Source organism: Elgaria multicarinata, chromosome 20 (assembly GCF_023053635.1).
Source record: "Elgaria multicarinata webbii isolate HBS135686 ecotype San Diego chromosome 20, rElgMul1.1.pri, whole genome shotgun sequence".
NCBI lineage: Eukaryota > Metazoa > Chordata > Lepidosauria > Squamata > Anguidae > Elgaria > Elgaria multicarinata.
In genome coordinates, this window is record NC_086190.1 from 17893287 (window position 1) to 17914271 (window position 20985).

Consider the following 20985-nt stretch of genomic DNA (forward strand, 5'->3'; position numbering starts at 1 on the left):
AAAGAACAAATGATGGGGAAAATATTGAATTAAACTTTAAAAAAAGAAGCATTCAGACTGTTTTGAAATCTTAAAAACACCTCCCTCTTCCCTTCACCACCTCAATGCAGTTTCTTTGGGTGCTGAATGTGCCACAAATAAAACTATTTCCCCAGAAAGCAGTTTTCAAGTCGCAAGTCGCTACGACGTTTGCGCAGCCTGCCTCTTTCCTTGCGTCGTATACGTCACCCCTCCGCCGTAACTCCCTTTCCGGAATAGCTCCCTCCTGCCGGCATTAAAGCAGGGCCTAGGCGGCGTCTTCCGAGCCTCGGGCTTGCGTGAGCGCGAAGCCGGCGCAGGGCGAGGGCAGGGCGGCGACGCGTCGGAGGCCTAATGCGGCCCTTTTCAACCTCGAGGACGGCCAGGTGGGGCTACGGCGTGTGGGGGCGAAACAGAGGGAGGGTTTTTTTAGCGTGGGGCGTCCTATAAGTGGAAATTTAAGATGGGAGGGAGGGGCTTTCCGCGTCTCCCCCTCCCCAAATGTGGTGCAATGCAGTTTTTTCTGCCCCCCCCCCCAAACTATCAAGGAATTGGGGGGGGCAGTGGAGGGATAAAGGAAGGGGAGTGGAAGTGAGCTTGAAAATGAGATTTACCTATTGCATTTTGGGGTGGGGGGCTTTCCCCCTAATTATAGCATAGGGGGATTTAACACTCACCCCCCCTCATTTTTTGCAACAATTCAAGTTTTGCAAGCTATTGGTGCAAATGCATGCATTACATTTCTGCAAGAGGTCTGCCTATGCTGTGTTTGTGGAGTAATAAAGAGGCTGGAGCAGATTTCTGGGACTTCTTTTTCCAATTTAAAAACCAAGGTGGTGGTGCTAGTCCCTGGTGATTGTGCTGCGTTTGGGCGAAATCGCCCTGATCGCCACCTCTTCCTTTCCACCACAGTTGTGATGGACAACCGGCCAATGCTCTTCTAAATGTTCAAATATAATCAATAATTATTATTGACAGAATGATCTGCTACGATTAGTTAGGGTGACCCTATGGAAAGGAGGACAGGGCTCCTGTATCTTTAACAGTTGTATTGAAAAGGAAATTTCAGCAGGTGTCGTTTGTAAATATGGAGAAATTTCCTCTTCATCACCACAGTTAAAGCTGCCCTCTTTTAAATCTGGTCACTCTAGTATAGCTCCTGCAGCTTTAACTGTGGTGATGAAGAGGGAATTTCACCAGGTTCTCCATATATACAAATGACACCTGCTGAAATGCCCTTTTCTATGCAACTGTTAAAGATACAGGAGCCCTGTCCTCCTTTCCATAGGGTCACCCTAATTAATCGTAGCAGATCATTCTGTCAATAATAATTATTCATTATATTTGAACATTTAGAAGAGTATTGGACTGTCCATCACAACTGTGGCAGAAAAGAAGAGGTGGCATTCAGGGCGATTTCGCCCAAACGCAGCACAATCACCAGGGACTAGCCGCACCACCTTGGTTTTTAAATTGGAAGCTGGAAAAAGAAGTCCCAGAAATCTGCTCTGGCCTCTTTATTATTCCACAAACACAGCATAGGCAGACCTCTTGCAGAAATGTAATGCATGCATTTGCACCAAGGGCTTGCAAATCTTGAATGGATGAATAGTAGACATCACGGTGGAAAATTGGGGTATGCTGTGACCTTGCAACTACTTTTTATTCTCACGCCAAGGGTTAGTGGTTAAGTGCTAAGCGTCCCTCTCCCCTTATACGTGGTGGATGCTTTTCCCCTGCTGTAAAGCCAATAAATCAATAAAATCACACCTACCTTATAAAGTACCTTAATTATAACATCAATAAATACGCAGCTACCACCCTCTGCAAATTATATTTTTACCACTGCACCCTTTCCAGCTAGTCCAGCAGGAAAAATTAAACCTAATTTGCTTCCTATGGATGCTTGATCCATAATGTCTTATAAACTAGTCACAGTTGTTATTATTAATAATAATAATGTGTCAATTCCAACCACAAAACAGTCTTGAGACGACTTACAGATACAAATACAGAAACCCATTATGAATATAACAAACCGATATAAACCATACATAGCACAATAATACAAATAAACGCCGTGAAAACGTAATCTAAAATCAAGACAATACAGAAAGAGTTCATCCACAATACACAAAACCTACTCCGGAGTAGACCAGAATGAACATCACAAAAGCAACCCATGGTAAAGACGGTTGATGATAGTTCATTTAATTTGTGTGTGGTATAACTCGTCTTCAGTGAAACTGACATGGCCTTAGGAAAGCCCTGTCAATTTCACTAAAGGCCTTACACTAATATAAATCTGATACACAGAAAGCAGAGCATGAGAAATTCTAAGCCATCCCCTCCAGATGTCTTGGACTTCAACGCCTATCATTGGCGTGGAATGATGGGAGTTGCAGTCCAAGATACCTAGAGAGCTCTAGGCTGGAGAAGGCGGATTAAGAAACAATCTGCTCACTGCAGCTCCTGTGTCCCAAAATCAAAACAAAAAGTCTCCAAAATGTCATAATCGGATCTATGAATCTATGAGGTAGGTTAAGCTGAGACCCATTGATTAGGTTTGTGCACCATGATAGCCTATGCTCAAGGTTGAGTGTGGATTGTTGTTGAACTGTGGGTTGTCGTGTTGTCTGAACCCGGCCGCAATAACAAACCACAATTTGTTAACCATGAACAACCCACAATTCACAGCCCAGGAACAAACCATGGGTTTTTTTCATGGGTTGTTTGTGGTTAACATACCATGGTTTGTTATTGCGGCTGGATTCAGACAGCGCCTGGTTGAGCAACAACCCATGATTCAACAACAACCCATGATTCAACAGCAACCCATGATTCAACAGCAACCCACACTCAACCATGAGGGTGGGTTATCATGTGTGAATCCAGCCAGTGACTGACCCAAAGTCACCCAGTGAGCATCATGGCCAAGTGAAGATTAGAACCTGGAACTTCTGAGTTCCAGTCCAACAGTCTAACCACTACACCACACTGGCTCTTACTGGAGCTGCTTCATAGAGTCAGTTGTGTCCGTCCCAGATCTGGAGGTACAGGTAAAATTTCTTTTCAGCTTGAGAGCATTTTGTTGAACGTTCAAATGTGTTGCTATTGGCATTTAATATAGGCAGTGAAATGGGTTGACAACTAATTTCCAAGTTTTGTCCCTGTGATGTTAGCACAGTGATCCCACGCTACGTGCTAGAAGGTGTTAACTAGTTTAACTGTGTTTTTAATATCTTCGTTTTATTATTGTTTTCACCAATTATTTGATTTTTTTAATAGATCCTCTGATCTTAAACCACCTTGAGTGTCGTTTTCTTAGTAGAAAGGCAGGCTGCAGATCAAACGAATAGATAAAATAACCTTGTCAGACTGAAATGGGTCAGCTTGGGAAGAGAAACTCCCCTGAATGTCATTTCAAAGCGTTAAAAAAACAGGGAGAGAAAAAATAAAGAAGAAAAACAAAGAATTCTGTAAGCTCTCAAAGTCAATTTTAAGTCTCTGTGTTTCACTCCTTGGGTTTGGATTTTGTGTAGTAAAGCGGGTGTGCATGTGCGTGTAAACATGCACAAAAGATTGTGGGTTTCTCTTTACTGTTGTTACTCTTGGTTTATGTTAGCCAGATGCAAAGATTATAAACTGTCCTTCAAGCTAATGTCAAGAATCGAGACGTCACGAACCAGGAGGTTATTAAAAAAAAAGAAAGATTTAAAAATAAACAAAAACTTTCCAAGCCTTTGAAGGTCAGCTATCCAGGAAGCAAAGAGCTTGATCTGTAATTGTAGATATACCTGGGGAATGTACCATGGGCCACTCCGTGTCCGTGAGAATCTAGGAGATGAGAAGTCAACAAGACTATACGTGGAACAAGGCTATACGTGGAAGAGTGCAAGTATCAATCATTTTGGACTCATGCAGTCGCCTCTGGCGAGTGAGAAAATCGCCACAGGGTGACCATGTAGAACACGGAACCATTTCTAGAACAGCTTGAGGTAGGAGGGAATGGACCAGTGTGGTGTAGTAGCTAGAGTGTTGGCCTGGGAATCGGGCGATCCGGGTTCTAGTCCCCGCTGGGTGACTTTGGGCCAGTCACAACTCTCAGCCCAACCTACCTCACAGGGTTGTTGTTGTGAGGATAAAATGGGGAGGAGGATTATTTACACCGCCTTGGGTTCCTTAAGGAGGAAAAAGGGTGGGATATAAATGGAATAAATGAATTAATGAATGAATAAACTACCCCCCAAAAGCAGTAGATTACAGTTTACAGCTGTTATGGCCAGTAATGTAGCCTTAGGGAAGGCATGAAGAAACAGTGGAAAAGCTAGAAACCGTCATGGAGGGGAGGGGAGGGGCCAGGAAAAGGGGGCGTGGCCATGTGTTGGCTCTGTACCAACATCACCAGAGTCCTCATTTACCAAATTAGAGCCTGCCCCGTCAGGACTGCAGGAAGCCAGATTCCGGCTGGATATCAGGAAGAACTTCCTGACTGTTAGAGCGGCACAACAATGGAACCCATGACCTAGGGAGGTGGTGGGCTCTCCCACGCTAGAAGCATTCAGGACAGCCCTCTGTCAGGGATGCTTTAAGGTGGATTCCTGCATTTAGCAGGGGGTTGGACTTGATGACCTCAGAGGCCCCTTCCAACTCTATGATTCTATGACTACGTGGAGGCTGGAGGCACGTGATGGAAAACCCATTCTGTCATCCCCTTCCGGCTTTCCTCCCTCCTGGTCATTCCAGGGGAAAAGTCGGTTTAGTTGTTGTTTCGTTCCGCCCTGGACTTTGTGCGCCTCGTGCTTTCGGCACGAATGTGTTGTTTCTGTGGAGATGGGCTGGGGACGTGCAGCGGGCGAGCATCAACGTGGGCCCGGCAGGGCGGCCGCGAGGGCAATCGAGACTCGTGTGCGAATGGCGGCTGGAAGTCGAGCCTGCATCATCCAAATTGCAGTGCGCTACGACTGGAAAATGTGGGTCCAAAGTTTCATTTGTCTGGTAGGCCTTGGTGGTATCTATAAATGAAAAGAGCCTCTCCCTGCTATTTTCTACACAGCCTTGTTAAGAGGGGAAAGGTAGACTAGGCTGGGCTGGGTATGCTCTACTCCAGCCTAGCACCTTCCAGATGTATTGGAGTTGCAATGCCTGTTATTACAAGCCAGCATGACTACGGAATGATGGGCATTGTAGTCCCAACACATCTAGAAGCCATGAGGTTGGGGAAGGCGGTTCTGCTCTAACCATTTTCAAAGTCATTGATTGATTGACTGATTCACAGCGTTTTTTTTTAACCCCACTCTTCAGCCCCCAGAAGGCTCCCAAAATGGCTTGCAAAGGTTAACAATGAACCAGTCCCTGCCCCACAGGCTTACAATCTAAAGGACGCAACATGAAAGGAAAAGGGATAGGGAGGGAGAAGGAAAAAAGCAGTTCTTAGTTTCAGAATTCTCATAGGTGTTATTTCGAGCAGGGGAGGGCAAATGAAGGTCCTGCAAAGCCGGACCGCTGCAGTTCTCCAGCAGCCATGCCCACGTCCTCTGGCCCCACCTTTTTGCATTCTGGCCCCCCAGAATGCAGCCTCCCAGAGTTTCTTCAGAATGACATTCAGCCCTCTGCCTGAAAGAGGTCCGGCACTGTTGTCCTTGATGGTTCTGCCGGCAGCGATCAGGCCCGGAACGTTAAGAGGCACTTTATCTCTGCTGTGACAACCAGATTCTGGGGAACAAATTAGGGAGGATCCCCCTGGCTGATGTTGGAAGTAAGATACTGGGCAAGAATTTAACTTTTCTTCCCCCGTCATACTTATTCCCATATTAGCCTGCCCATACTCTGAGCTTATCAGCGGAGGCCTTTCTCACATACCCACGGCCAAAGGGGATTGGGCTAGTGAGTACAAGTGACAGTGCCTTCTCAGTGGTAGCCTCATATTTATTTATTTATTTATTTATTACATTTTTATACCGCCCAATAGCCGAAGTTCTCTGGGCAGTTCACAAAAATTAAAACCATAATAAAACAACCAACAGTCTAAAAACACAAATACAAAATACAGTGTAAAAAAGCACAACCAGGCAGCAGAAATTGATATAAGATTAAAATACAGAATTAGAACAGTAAAATTTAAATTTAAGTTAAAATTAAGTGTTAAAATACTGAGGGAATAAAAAGGTCTTCAGCTGGCGACGAAAGGAGTACAGTGTAGGCACCAGGCGGACCTCTCTGGGGAGCTCATTCCACAGCCGGGGTGCCACAGCGGAGAAGGCCCTGCTCCTAATAGCCACCTGCCTCACTTTCTTTGGCAGGGGCTCACGGAGAAGGGCCCCTGTAGATGATCTTAAGGTCCGGGCAGGTACATATGGGAGGAGGTGTTCCTTCAAATAACCTGTCCCCAAACTGTTTAGGGCTTTGAATGTCAATACCAGCACTTTGAATCGGGCCCAGACTTGGACTGGCAGCCAATGAAGCTGGAAAAGGTCTGGCTGGTGTTGGAAGCAGGATACTGGGCAAGAATTGAGCTTTTCTTCCCCATGAGTACACGTGAAAGTGCCTTCTTGGTGGTATCCCCATATCTCTGGAATCCGCTTCCATCAGGGCTTCCTCTGCCCCCTTCTACGCAGCTCTTCAGGAGGGCTTTGAAGACCCACCTGCTTTCGCTAGCCTTTATACAGTCTTCAGACCTGCAGGTTTTATTCGTGTGATCTGTGTTCATAGTATTATTATTTTTTTAAAAAAACCTGAACACTTATTTCTTGGTTGTCGGTTGCCGCCCTGCCTCGTTTCGGCATTGTTTTTATCTCATGCATCGTCTTGAACGGGCTCTAACCTTAAAGGCGGCTTAAAAATCATTTCAAACAAGTCAATATTCTTCATCCGTCCATCTCTTTACATTGCAGCCGCTAATGCGAATGGCTGCCGGCCGCTGGAAGCTTTGGAGAAGGGAGAAAGGGCCGCCGGAAGAAAGAGAGGAGCCGTCCGAATGCGTCGGGAGGCTGCTGGGCGACCCAGGAAAGTTTGCCTACGCCGCTCTCTGTGCTGTATCCTTGGCGTCGCTGTTTCCCGAGCAAGAGGAGAGGTAGGTACTTTTGCCGGAGTCAGGAATCCTGTGTTTGTCTCTGTTGCGCTTGCAGATTCTTGGGAACATGTCCAGACAGCTGAAAAACCTAGCTGGGTCTATTAAGTTCTTTGGGGAAGCTGTTTCTCTTGTTCCCACCACATCGGAGCTGCCTTTGGTGGTGACCGAGAGAAGGGCCTTCTCGGTGGCTGCTCCCAGACATTGACTCGCTCTCCGTTGGCAGGAGAATAGGTTTTTATTCTGGCAGACCAGTGGTAATTGTACCGGTTTGTTGCTGAAGGTTTTTCTGGGTTCTGTTTATTTCTTGTTAGCGCTGTGTTTTTATATACTTTTATATTCATCAGGATTCGGTATTTAATCTGCCTCTTGTTGTTAGCTGTCTTGAGCGTCAGGCAGGCTATAAAACTGATATTTTAAAAATTAGCGTTGCTCCGTTTGAGTTGGGGTATTTTGCTCCCTTTGCTAGGATGAGTTTTGTGGAAATGGGGTCACTTAGAAACTAAAGTCAGGGGGGGACTCTTCTTCTGGATAAGGTTCAGGTGGACTGGATGGACCCTTGGTCTGATCCAGCATGGTACTTCTTGTGTCCAGTTCTGGGCTCCACACTTCAAGAAGGACGCAGACAAGCTGGAGCGTGTTCAGAGGAGGGCAACCAGGATGATCAGGGGTCTGGAAACAAAGCCCTATGAAGAGAGACTGAAAGAACTGGGCATGTTTAGCCTGGAGAAGAGAAGATTGAGGGGAGACATGAGAGCACTCTTCAAATACTTGAAAGGTTGTCACACAGAGGAGGGCCAGGATCTCTTCTCGATCCTCCCAGAGTGCAGGACACGGAATAACGGGCTCAAGTTAAAGGAAGCCAGATTCCAGATGGACATCAGGAAAAACTGCCTGAGTGTTAGAGCAGTATGACAATGGAACCAGTTACCCAGGGAGGTGGTGGGCTCTCCCACACTCGAGGCCTTCAAGAGGCAGCTGGACAACCATCTGTCAGGGATGCTTTAGGGTGGATCCCTGCATTGAGCAGGGGGTTGGACTTGATGGCCTCGTAGGCCCCTTCCAACTCTGCTATTCTATGATTCTATGATTCTATGTTCTTATGGCTTGAGATGTTGCATGATCTCCCAGTATCGGTATGTTTGCTGAGGTCCACTCCGTCAAAACCATTACACTGATGTTTATTATTAATAATAATAACAACAACAACAGCAAGACCACCAAAGAAGTGGTGGTGTGACTTGGTTTTCCCCAAAGGAAGATTTTGATGCTTCTCTCCTTTCCTCTGCCATTTTCAAAGCTCATATCGGACGGGGGTGGTGGAAAGCCTGGTGAAATGGCTGGAGCTCCCGGAAGGCGTTTTACCGGCCATGCTGGCGTTTGTCGGCGGCTTGGGAGGCGAAGGAACGGAGACATTTGCTCAGATCCTGTTGAAGGAGCCTCCCGTGAAAGATAACGCCAGCATCATCACCCAGGTGAGCCGGTCCCGTAACCTAGTTCTCACAATAGACACTGGCCTAAACTCTGACTCTGTATAAGTCAGTCTCTTCGTGGGGTGGGTTCATAAATAACCCTGTGTCTGGACTGTACCACTCCAGGCTGCAGGTAGGGCTCATGTGCACCTAAATTCTGTGCAGCTAGAAAGCTAGCATGACAGGGAAAAGAACTCAGCAGAGGCCTAAAGCCAACCGAAGCCTGATGTAAGCTAACAAGACATCAGAAAAACGTCCTGATTGTTAGAGCTGTACAGCAATGGAACCCATGACCTAGGGAGGTTGTGGGCTCTCTCACACTAGAAGCATTCAGGACAGCCCTCTGTCAGGGATGCTTTGAGGTGGATTCCTGAATTGAGCAGGGGGTTGGACTTGATGGCCTTAGAGCCCCCCTTCCAATTCTATGATTCTAAGGCCTGTAATGTAGTCATCTGTGCTCCTCCTGGACCACTAAAGAACCCTCACCTGATTTTGCACACTGAGGTTTCTGTGGGGCAGAGATTATGCTGGGGGACTGATCCAGAGGATGTGTCCTTTATCTGGGAGGGCCCCAAATAAGGCCCTGTCTGACCTACCCCCAAGGAAGTAGCCCGTGTTTCATCCTCACCCTCTGCTCCACACTGGAAAGTCCGAGAGCTAGAGGGTCATGACAACCCCTAAGTTAATGAAGCGTTGTATGAAGGAGTACTTCCTCTGGCTGTCCTGAGTCTACGACTCATTCATTTCGTCGAGCGAACTCTCATTCTCCTATAATGTAAGAACAAGGTGACAAAGGGGTGGGATATTCCCTTCACATTCAGAAGACACCTTAAACCACGGCTTTAACCATGGTGATTAAGCCAGAAAGCCAGGCCTTGTTCAGAAGACACTTTAAACCATGGTTTCAACAGCGGTGAATAAGCCTTTTTGCCTTAGTCACAATGGTTAAAGCCATGGTTTAAGGTGTCTTCCGAACAGGACCACTCTCTCTCTCCCCCGCCCCCTTTTCTCTCTCTATCTCTCTCTCTCTGTGCCACCCCCTTTTCTCTCTCTCTCTACCACCCCCTTCTCTCTCTCTCTCTCTGCCACCCCCTTTTTTCTCTCTCTCTCTCTCTGCCACCCCCTTCTCTCTCTCTCTCTCTCTCTCTCTCTCTCTCTCTGCCATCCCCCTTCTCTCTCTTTCTCTCGGAAGTCTTAACCTGGCGCCAAAAAGATAACCATGTTGGAGCCAGGCCGGCCTCACTGGGGAGTTTGTTTTGTAATTAGGAATGACTCTTGGGGATGAATCTTAAGGACTTTCCTTTTCAGTGTGCCCTCAACATCTCTCTTACGCTTCTGTTTTTCAGGATCTTGTGTCCTTCTCTCTCCAGGACGGTGAGTATTCGTGGGTGCTGTTTTTCCCTCCCCGCCTTCCGTCCCTCCCCAACTAACGTCAATCAATATTGTAAATACGCTAACGTAGCCTCCCCCCAAAACTCGGCTAGTCTTGGCCTACAACTCCTATCATCCCCAGCTAGCATAGCCGATGGCTGTGCTGGATGAGAGTAGTGACAAGGATTGGTCCAGCACATCTGAAAGATGCCAGATTCGAGAAGGCATCGCTAAGAGGACGTTGTGGGTGGTCATTGTGATGAAGCGATGTCGGATTTGCAAATTCCAGAGGGGTAGGGGTTTTAAACTTCTCCTGTTGACCTACAAAGCTTTTCACTGTCTAGCTCCTTCCTATCTTTCCTCTCTCATCTCACCCTATTGCCCCGCTCGTGCTCTTCGCTCCTCAGATGCCATGTTTCTCACTTGCCCAAGGGTCTCTCCTTCCCTTGCTCGGCTTCGTCCATTTCCTTCCGCTGCCCCTTACGCCTGGAACGCTCTTCCAGAACATTTGCGAACTACAAGTTCAATCGCAGCTTTTAAAGCTCAGCTAAAAACTTTTGTCTAAAGCTTTTAGAACTTGTTTTTGATCTGACTTTTATACTGTTAGTTTTACTCTACCCTGTGCCTGTTTGGTGCATTCTCTTCCCCTTCTTACTGTATTATGATTCTATTACAATGTAAGCCTATACGGCAGGGTTTTGCTATTTTATTATTTTACTCTGTGCAGCACCATGTACACTGATGGTGCTATATAAATAAATAATAATAATAATATTTTTTGTGGGGAGGGGGTTATGTAGCATTTTTTGAGGATGTGGGCATGCAATACAAGAATAGATATTTGTGTTGATTATTGTTCATGCCTAATGGAGACTTTTAACGATGGGATACCTTTGAGATGTTTATGGCTACGTAATCAAACGAGAGAAAATGGTTATTTCACTTGGCATTTAAATGCCAGAGGAAGAACATCCTTCTGAATTGGCGAAATGCAGAACAAGTAAGGATAAAAACTTGGGTGTTCTTGGCATAAATTCTAGAATGGGGAGCGGATATAGAAACACTGTAAATCCATCGATAAAAGGGTCTCCTTTGAAACGTGCACGGAATTCTTGTCCTTAATCCGTTTTCAAGGAGTTCCCTCCAAAAAACTTTGGCCGCGTGTTTAACCTGAGCTGTGGAGCAGAGGTGTCGAACCTTTTACAGCCCGAGGGCCGGATTCCACTTTGGAGAAGCTCTCGGGGGCCGCGTTACAGTGGTGGGCGAAGCCGAAGGCGGAAGGGGCGTGTCCCAAAATACCGGCCTATTTTAATTTAAGAGTTCTTACTTCCGGTAACTAAGAGGCGGTTCAACCTTTTAAAGTGGGCGGGAAAACGGCACAAAAGCAGGAAAACAGCCAATGGTTGGGGAGGAAGGGGTGTGGCCATCTGGGGAACCCCAAAGGGCAGGATTTGGCCCCTGGGATTAAAGGACCACACACCCTGCTCTGGAGGCTCTACCTAGGTGGGGGAGTTGCTGTAGCCACCTATTGGTTGACTTTCTCTGAATTGAAGCATGTCTTGGCTGCCATTGGTTGAGAAGGGCAGGGTAGACCGAACAGGCTAGGGAAGGGGAATTTGGACCGTTGAAGACCAGTTGTGGGGAAATATTTGTTGTGGGCCTTCAAAGGCAGAGCAAGGTTCTAGATTGCAACCTCCTCCTTTCCTTTTCCTTCGATGTGTTTCAGGATCCTACGACGCGCGTGCAAGGGTGCTCCTTTCGCACGTCACCTGGTTGCTGAGGATCCCCTTGGAGGAACTGGAGGCTTCAGAGGAATGCCTCCTCGAATGCCTGAACGAGGACCAAGAGGAAGAATCGGAGTAAGGCACTTTCCCCAGGGACACTTCACGTAGTTAAAAAGGATAGACATGTATATCTTCTTGTGTTTCCACGAGAGCATCGCACCAGTGTCAAAGGCGCTAACGTTGCGCTTTGAAATATCCTGCCAGCTCCTTTGAACAGTTTCTCTATAAAAGCCAGATAGAACTGGGTTAGATTACTGCAATGCGCTTAGCGTGGGGCTGTCCCTTGAAGACAGTTCCCTGACCTGGCAACCATAGATGTGTCTGACTACAAGTCCCGGCTTCCCAGCCAGCGTGGTCAGTGGATAATGGGAATTGTAGTCCAACACATGCCATGGTCGCAGCGTGGGAAAGGCTGAGGTCATGATCAGGAAGCACTCTTGACGTGCTAAAGCTGCTAGCATTATTAGGAGTGGGTTGAAGGGTCTGGACCCGTGTGAGTAGGGAGTCGACCAAGATGTTCCGGCCTCCTCTCATGCTGGTTTGGAAAGGCAGGCCTTTTCATAGAATCATAGAATAGTAGAGTTGGAAGGTGTCTATAAGGGCATACAGTCCAAACCCCCCCCCCAGTAATCCACCTTAAAGTATCCCTGACAGATGCTTGTCCAGCTGCCTCTTGAATGCCTCTAGTGTGGGAGAGCCCACAACCGCCCTAGGTAACTGGTTCCATGGTCGTACTGCTCTAACAGTCAGGAAGTTTTTCCTCATGTCCAGCCGGAATCTGTCTTCCTGTAACCTGGGCCCTACAAGGCCTTCGAGTCCAACCCCCTGCTCAGTGCAGGAATCCACCCAAAAGCATCCCTGACAGATGGTTGTCCAGCTGCCTCTTGAAGGCCTCTAGTGTGGGAGAGCCCACAACCTCCCCAGGTAACTGGTTCCATGGTCGTACTGCTCTAACAGTCAGGAAGTTTTTCCTGATGTCCAGCCGGAATCTGGCTTCCTTTAACTTGATCCCATTATTCCGTGTCCTGCACTCTGGGAGGATTGAGAAGAGATCCTGGCCCTCCTCTGTGTGACAACCTTTCAAGTATTTGAAGAGAGCTCTCATGTCTCCCCTCAGTCTTCTCTTCTCCAGGCTAAAACATGCCCATTGCCGAGGCCTTTCAGTCTCTCTTCATAGGGCTTTGTTTCCAGACCCCTGATCATCCTGGTTGCCCTCCTCTGAACACGCTCCCCCCTGCTTAACAAAAATTAGAAGCCTTGTGGTTTTTTTTTTTTTTTAAAAAGTTGCCGTTTGGAAGTGCATGGGATTAACTAAAAGAAAAAAAGCTTTTGCATGTCACTGTTATGAATCGAAGTTGTGCTGCATATAAACTGCCTGTATGTGTGTTTTAATATTTGCTATTTCCACTGTACAAGCTGCCAATTGAGTAGGAAGGGTCTCCTGGGTAAGTAGAGCTGGATCTTGTCATTGTTCTGTTTCTGGTATCGACGGTGTGTTTTTCGGGTGGGGTTTTTGGGGGGCAAACAGAAATCACGACTCCTGGAGTTAGACAGTCCCTATGGCGATAATGCAACATGACACAGGGCCGGCCCTATCATTAGAGAGAGCGAGGCACTTCCTTCTATATATATATTTTGTCTTTTGTTTCTTACTGTTGTATTTGCAACAACAAAAAACCTTCAGAAGCTGGTTTTGGGTATCTTGAAAGGACACTGAATGGTTAGTTTTATTTATTCTTGTAATTTTACGGGAAGGGGAGAGGCGTGAGCGGAGTTCTCCGATTTAACGGCAACGCTGCATATGGACTTCTGGTGGGAGCTGGGAGCATCTCGGGCATAAAATTACCTGATTCTAGCCCTGCAAGGAGAGCTCAGGATTCCCCCCAACACACACACAACTCACACCTCTTTCCCTCCCTGGCGCAGGACGGCGGAGGCATTGCGGAAGAAGAAAGAGAAGAGGAAAAAGCTGAAGAGGTACCTGCTGATTGCCTTGGCGACCGTTGGAGGTGGGACGGTGATCGGTGAGTGAGGCCTAGAAGGAGAGAGCGGGTGGAGGAACAGCCTAGCAGGGCCAGACAGACTGAGTGGGACGCCAGGATGGCTGGCAGTATGAATGTTTGTGGCTGGAGCGAAGTCTCAGTGGCACGTGAGGGTGAAGAACATCAGAAGAGCCCTGATGCTGGATCAGACCCAGGGTCCATCTAGTCCAGCACTCTGTTCCCACAGGGGCCAACCAGCCGTCGGCCAGGGATGAACAAAGCAGGACATGGTGCAACAGCACCCTCCCGCCCATGTTCCCCAGCAACTGGGGCACACAGGCCTCAAATACTGGAGGTAGCACATAACCATCAGGGCTAGTAGCCATGGATAGCCTTCTCCTCCAGCAATTTATCCAACCCCCTTTTCAAGCCATCCAAATGGGTGGCCATCACCACATCTTGTGGCAGGGAGTTCCATAATTTAACTCTGTGCTGTGTGAAGAAGTCCTTCCTTTGATTTGTCCTGGATCTCCCACCCATCAGCTTCATGGGATATGACCCCACCGGGTTCTCGTATTTTGAGAGAGGGAGAAAGATGTCTTCCTATCCACCTTCTCCGCACCATGCATCATTTTGTCCACCTCTATCCTGTCTCCCCTCAGCCTCCTCTTCTCCAAGCTAAACTATCCCAGCTAAACTATCCCAGCTGTTGTCACCTTCCCTCCTAGGGGAGATGCTCCAGCCCCTTCATCATTTTACTTGCCCTTTTCTGCACTTTTCCCAGATCTCTAATATCCTTTTTTAGGTGTGGTGACCACGTCTCGTGATAATCCTCAGGTTAGGGTTAGGGATGAGGAGGCACGGCTGCCCTGGACCGGAACCAAAGCCTAGCAGGGCCAGCCAAGACTCAGTGGGCCATGATGATGATGATGATGAATTATTACATATATATACCGCCCCACTCTCTGGGAGGTTTACGAAGACGCTTGCACACTGACCTCATGGACCACTAAGATGGGACTCCAGGCACTCCAGGTGCCTGGTGTCACATCTTAGCGATACATTAGGAAAGGTTGAGGGTTGAGGAGGCACAGCACCCCTGACGGGAACGGCTCCCTGATGGAATCAGCTCTCGGGCTGAAAGAAGTTTGATGCCCCCTGATGTAGTCTTGGCCCATCTGTTCTGTTGCTTGTGCTTGCTAGCGGTTGAAAAAGCCCCCCCCCTCTGTTTAGGTCTGACGGGGGGCCTGGCCGCCCCTCTGGTGGCCACCGGAGCGGCGGCCGTCATCGGAAGCGCTGGTGCGGCTGCCTTGGGTTCGACGGCCGGGATCGCTGTCATGGCATCGCTGTTCGGCGCTGCGGGAGCCGGACTCACCGGTAAGGAGATGTTTCGGAAGCGCTCTGCCTGGCGCGGCCGGAAGATCAGAGTAGATGGCGGAGACGCCCCCCTAGGACGAGAGGCGCGTTTGTCGACTCTTCGCCAATTTCTGCTGCCCCTGCAAACACGGAAGTTGCTTAAAGGAACGCTAGAACTCTTCTGGGTGCTGGTCTGATCCAGCAAAAGACAACGGATGTGTCTTGTTGGATCAGACCAGACCTCAGTAGTTTTCTAGCGTTCTTTTAAGCAATTTCAGTGTCCGTTGGTCCAGTAGAAATCAGCCAATAGGGCCGGGAGCCAAATCCGGCCCTTCTGGGATTCTCAGAAGGCCACGCCTCCTTTCCCTGGCCACGCCCCCTTTCCTCCCAACCACCAGTCATGGGTCGGTGTCCAGGCTTTCGTGATGTTTCCCCCCCCTTTCTAAAAAGGTGGAATGCCCCTCCCAAGGTTTAGTTAACTGGCAGGAACTGCTTCAAGCTAAAAAAAAAAAAGGTGGGTGGTTTTGGCCACGCCCTGTTTTCATTTGGCCCCTCCCACCACTGGAATATGGCCCCCGAGAGCCTCCCTGAACCGGAATTCATAACCCTGGGGCTGAAAGAGCTATGTCTTGCGCAGCTGTCTCTGAACGTATGGCCTGAGTTCGATCCCAGCGGAATCAGGCTCGGGTCGACTCAGCCTTCCATCCTCCCAAGGTCGGTAAAATGAGAACCCAGTTAGCTGGGGGAAAGGGAATAACGGCCGGGGAAGGCAACGGCAAACCACCCTGCTATAAGGCCTGCCAAGAAAACGTCAGTGAAAGCTGGCGTCCCTCCAAGAGTCAGTAATGACTCCGTGCTTGCACGAGAGGTTCCTTTCCTTTCCTTTCCTTCACCGTTAAGGCGTTCTCCCCCTACGCACTCTCGCTTCGTAAATTTAAAACACCTCCATGCGCTTGGAAGATGGTGGAATGGCGCCGCCCGCAGCCCTGGTCTGAAGGAGTGTGAATCGTTACACTGGTGGGGCAGACCCCTCCTGCCCCCCTGAGCGGCTGACCCCGGGCCGTGGCCTGCCGCGCACACCAGCGAAACGCACGCAAAATCAACAGAGAACTCCTGTGTCCACAACCGCTGTGTAAATAAAGCCGCGTCCAAATGGCTGTGGCAGATCCATAATCTAGATCTTTATATGCACGGTGACCATGAACACAAGACAGATAGATACTGTTAAGTGTTTATTTTAGGTGGGTTCAGTACGGTTGTTTGCATTCCTATAGCTTGGGTTTTCCACCATTAAAAATTTTGCATGCTCAAAGGGCAGAGCAGACCGAATCGTTAAGGCTTCGAGACGGGGCAGGGGAATGTGTGAAAAATATGGTGTCTCTTTACTGATACCTGGAAGCTGACTCAGGAAACCATTTTGTGATCCACCAATGCCTCGGCCTACATTCCCATCAATCCTAGTGGCAAAGCCAATGTCAAGGAAGGTTGGGAGTTGTAGTCCAAAATGTCTGGAGTCGCCCACCCCCGCAGTAAACCGTCCCTCGCCTTTTTAATAGCTGGGTACACAAATGAAGCCGTGTGAATTACATGTGTACGCGTGTGTCTATTTAGGGTACAAGATGAAGAAGCGTGTGGGGGCCATAGAAGAGTTTGAGTTCCTACCCTTAACCGAAGGCAAACAACTTCACATCACAATAGCCATTACTGGCTGGCTTTCTACTGGCAAATATGGTAAGGGTAAGGCAAAAAAAAAGAGAGAGAGAGAGCATTTGTAGAGATGGCACCCGCGCACCGCAGTTAGAATGTTTGCTAACGTTCCGTGACGTCACAACTAGTGGCAAGGTGGAGAACCGATGGTGTAATCTCGAAATGGTTTGTCCTGTAACTCCGATCTGCCCGAGCTGGCACAGGCAAGAGTGAAGGATTATGGGAATCGTAGGCTGAAACATCTGCTGTCCCTGGTCTAACCAGCATGACAGCAATGACAGCTTGCTGAAATGGGCTTGGTTGTGGTACAAGGTACGCGCAGTCCGGAATACGAGAAGATTGAGGGGAGACATGATAGCGCTCTTCAAATACTTGAAAGGTTGTCACACCGAGGAGGGCCAGGATCTTTTCTCGGTCATCCCATAGTGCAGGACACGGAATAACGGGCTCAAGTGACAGGAAGCCAGATTCCGGCTGGACATCAGGAAAAACTTCCTGACTGTTAGAGCGGTACGACCGTGGAACCAGTTACCTAGGGAGGTTGTGGGCTCTCCCACACTAGAGGCATTCAAGAGGCAGCTGGACAGCCATCTGTCAGGGATGCTTTTGGGTGGATTTCTGCATTGAGCAGGGGGTTGGACTCCATGGCCTTAGAGGCCCCTTCCAACTCTACTATTCTATGATTCTATGAATCCTGCACTCCAGTCTCCCAGAGTCACCTCATCCCATAAGTTGCTGCTGCTGTTAACATTTTGCACGCTGGGCGTCCCTTCCTTTTGCAGGGCGCTCTTATGAGGCTGCTGCTGCTGAGCTGTTCTCGTTAAACTCCCTGGCCCTACGAAACCCGCTCTTCTGTTTGCCTTTCACACCGGTTTATTTTCTCAGCCCCGACTGTCGTCCCACGCGATGCGGGGCTATGCCTGGGTGAAAGGGCGAAGGCATCAACACGCACTCTGCCTTTAATCCAGCCGTTTAAGAAACCAGGCATGCTTCGTAGCTGAATGCTGTGAGTTTCCGGCCGGCCTGTGGATTAACCCCTACTTGGCAACGAACGGCGTGTGGTGCTTAATCCGCAGGGCAGAACCGGATTCGATCCATTTCCGCACTACCCTCTGAATTGGAGCACTCCAGGACAAAATTAACCCAGATTGTGCCCGTTAAGAGCCGCACCGGGCTCTCGACGCTTAACTTTTGTGAACTGCCCAGAGAGCTTCAGCTATTGGGCGGTATAAAAATGAAATAAATAAATAAAGTGCTGTGCGGATGCAGAATCTGGAGTTGTTTTCTCCACTTCCTAAAAGGCTGAAATGTTTCGTAACTGGGCAGGAAGAACTCTGAGCGATAATCTGCTGGCATTTTTGGCCATTCTAGCTCCACCCCGTGTGACATTGGTCAGCTTTAAATGTCGACCTAGGGGTGACCACATCACACCAGTTTTAAAATCTCTTCACTGGCTGCCAATTAGTTTCCTGGCAAAGTATAAAGTGTTGGTGATCACCTTTAAAGCCCTACATGGTTTGGGTCCGGGCTACCTGCGGGATTGCCTTCTCCCGTACAATCCGCCCCGCACCCTCAGGTCCTCTGGGGTGAACTTACTCCAGCCCACAAAAACAAGGCTGACAGGTATTACCCAGAGGACCTTTTCTTCTACAGCTCCCAGATTGTGCAATGGCTTGCCGGGAGACATTTCTCAACTTAATCGCCTTCCGGAATTTAAGAAAGCCGTAAGGATTGATCTCTTCCGGCAGGCCTACTCAGTTGAATTTTAAATTTGTCTTTTAATGATGTGCTTCTTTTAGTGATGTATTGGTTTTAATTGTTTCAATTAGTTGTATTGATGTTTGCATTTGTGTTGTACCCCGCCTCGATCCAGAGGGAGAGGCGGGTAACAAATAAAATTATTATTATTATTATTATTATTATTATTATTATTATTATTATTATTATTATTATTATTATTATTATAATACAAAGCGTCCTGTCTCAACTCGCTAAGCTAGAACTCTGGCATTTCAAATGTAGTCCACCTGCCCTTTCGTGATATTTATTTTTTTATTTCTGAAATATATATATATTTTAATTTTTTAACTGGGAATCTGACATGTGGCAAAGTGAAGCTTTATCCACCAGCGCCATCTTTTTTAACTGGGTTGAAAAGAGCGGTTGTGTGTTCCGGCACTTAGAACACACCACCTGTATTGGACGGGTTCCATTTCTTTTCGTCTCACCAGTTTATTCCCATCCGTTTCTGGGAAACGAGGGTGTTGATTTTTTCTCCCCAGCGATCGGCCATGTCCGCCATAGCAGCCCTTTTATGTATGGGCAAGCCCCACCTCCTCGGCAGCCATTTTGTGAGAGCGCCCAAGACGCACGCTCAAAATTCCAAATGTGCCCCGAAGGTTGAGGACTCTCGACTCTTAGGTGGAGCGAAAATGCCTGGGGGATCTTTGCAAGGCCAGTGGTAATTCTCTGCTTCCCCAATTTCTCTCCCCACTTTTTGTTAAAGGGAGTTTCACGGGTCCATGGAGTAACTTGTTGCATTCCAAAGAGCAGTATTGCTTAGCCTGGGAATCGAAATACCTCATGGAACTGGGCAACGCCCTCGACTCCTTGCTGAACGGATTAGTGAACATGGTGGCACAGGAAGCCCTGAAGTACACGGTCTTGTCAGGTGGGAATCCATCCTTCATGGGGTGTTATTTGTGTATGTTCCCATTTTAAAGATGAAAGGACAAAGGTATCTAAATCTAGCTCATTTAACAAGGTTGTATTTTTTTTTTATTACTCCTTACAGAGATCTAACTTTCCAAAATTCAGCTTTTTTATTTAGTATTTATTAATTTCAAGGATGTTTTATCTCACTCCTCATCCAAAAAGGATCCTGGAGCAGATTGTAAGCAGTCAGCAAAACAAGGCAGCCCCTGCAATGGCAAGCCAAAGATACACGACACAAGAGGAGAACAGGATGGTGAGGGGAGAGGAAAAAAAAGGGGAGGAACCCACACAACTCTTTCAGCAAGCCCAGCTCTCCATCGCCCTTAGCACGGCTGCTGGCGGCGACAGTTGAGGGAAGAGAGAATTGAATGTGAAGCGACCTAATTTTGCACCGATCCGCGAAATGAAACTCTTTTGAAATGCACACTTTGATTTTGCAAAAGAGTTTCGTTTTTCAGTAGAGTTCTCCCATGGAAAGGTAGGCGCAAAAATGCCTTATCTACTGTTCAACTGCCTTATCTACTGTTATAATGCATGAGATGCCGTGGCTGTCTGGGAAACTCCAGAGGGCAGGATTGGGACCTCAGATAGACTGGACTTTGCCTGCAGGTTCCACGTTCAGCATCCCTCTTCTAGAAGCCTTTCAGAAAGTGCCCCACGGTTCTGACTTATAGTTTTATCTTTTCACCTTGCAGGTATCGTCGCGGCTCTCACCTGGCCTGCTTCGCTGCTCGCCGTCGCTAGCGTGATCGATAACCCCTGGGGTGTGTGCCTCCATCGCTCCGCCGAAGTCGGAAAACACCTGGCTCAGATATTGCTCGGACGGCACCAGGTGGGAGATGGCAAACGTTTGCAGTCTGAAACCAGCGCTTATTCTGAGTTCATCTTTGGGTGTGGGGGGGCGTGATCTGTAGGGCAGTACAGGCATCAGGGTCATTGTTCACCAGACAATTACCTTTTTCTGCGGGCAAAAGGATCCAGGTTCTTTTACTGGCAAATGCGTTTCGTTGTGAGCGAGTGTAAAGCGATGCACGTTGCGGCAAAAGAACCCACCTCCTAGTATAAGCTTGATGGGATCTGAGCTGGTGATGACAAACCAAGAAACCAAAATGTCCACCCAGTGCGCGGCCGCTGTAAGGAAGGCGAACTCCATGTTAAGCATAATTAGAAAAGGATTTGAGAATCAAACTGCCAGTATCATACGGCCTTTACACAAATCTACGGTGCGGCCACACTTGGAGTCCTGTTCTGGTCGTCACTCCTAAAAAAAAGGAAGTACTTCTTCATACAGAGCGTAAACTGTAGAACTCACTACCACAAGATGCGGTGATGGCTGCCAATTTGGATGGCTTTAAAAGGGGGGTTGGATCAATTCCTGGAGGAGGAGAAGGTTATCAAGGGCTACTAGCCCTGATGGCTAAATACAGCCTCCAATATCAGAGGCAGTGAGCCTGTGTGCACCAGTTGCTGGGGAACATGGGCAGGAGGGTGCTGTTGCACCATGTCCTGCT

At 48.1% G+C, this 20985-nt stretch overlaps 1 protein-coding gene across 1 annotated transcript in view; it reads left to right on the top strand.

The window, feature by feature from the left end:
- Positions 1 to 277: 277 nt before the first annotated feature.
- The window catches only part of TMCO4 (transmembrane and coiled-coil domains 4), a 29653-nt gene continuing 8945 nt past the window's right edge, over positions 278 to 20985 (top strand). Inside the window, exons 1-10 of the mRNA XM_063145479.1 lie at positions 278 to 404; positions 6912 to 7090; positions 8388 to 8562; positions 9906 to 9933; positions 11657 to 11789; positions 13641 to 13738; positions 14930 to 15073; positions 16664 to 16783; positions 19266 to 19430; positions 20170 to 20306. Of these exons, the coding sequence (XP_063001549.1) occupies positions 6918 to 7090; positions 8388 to 8562; positions 9906 to 9933; positions 11657 to 11789; positions 13641 to 13738; positions 14930 to 15073; positions 16664 to 16783; positions 19266 to 19430; positions 20170 to 20306 (1173 nt within the window). The 5' untranslated portion in view covers positions 278 to 404; positions 6912 to 6917. The remainder of the gene's footprint in view (positions 405 to 6911; positions 7091 to 8387; positions 8563 to 9905; positions 9934 to 11656; positions 11790 to 13640; positions 13739 to 14929; positions 15074 to 16663; positions 16784 to 19265; positions 19431 to 20169; positions 20307 to 20985) is intronic.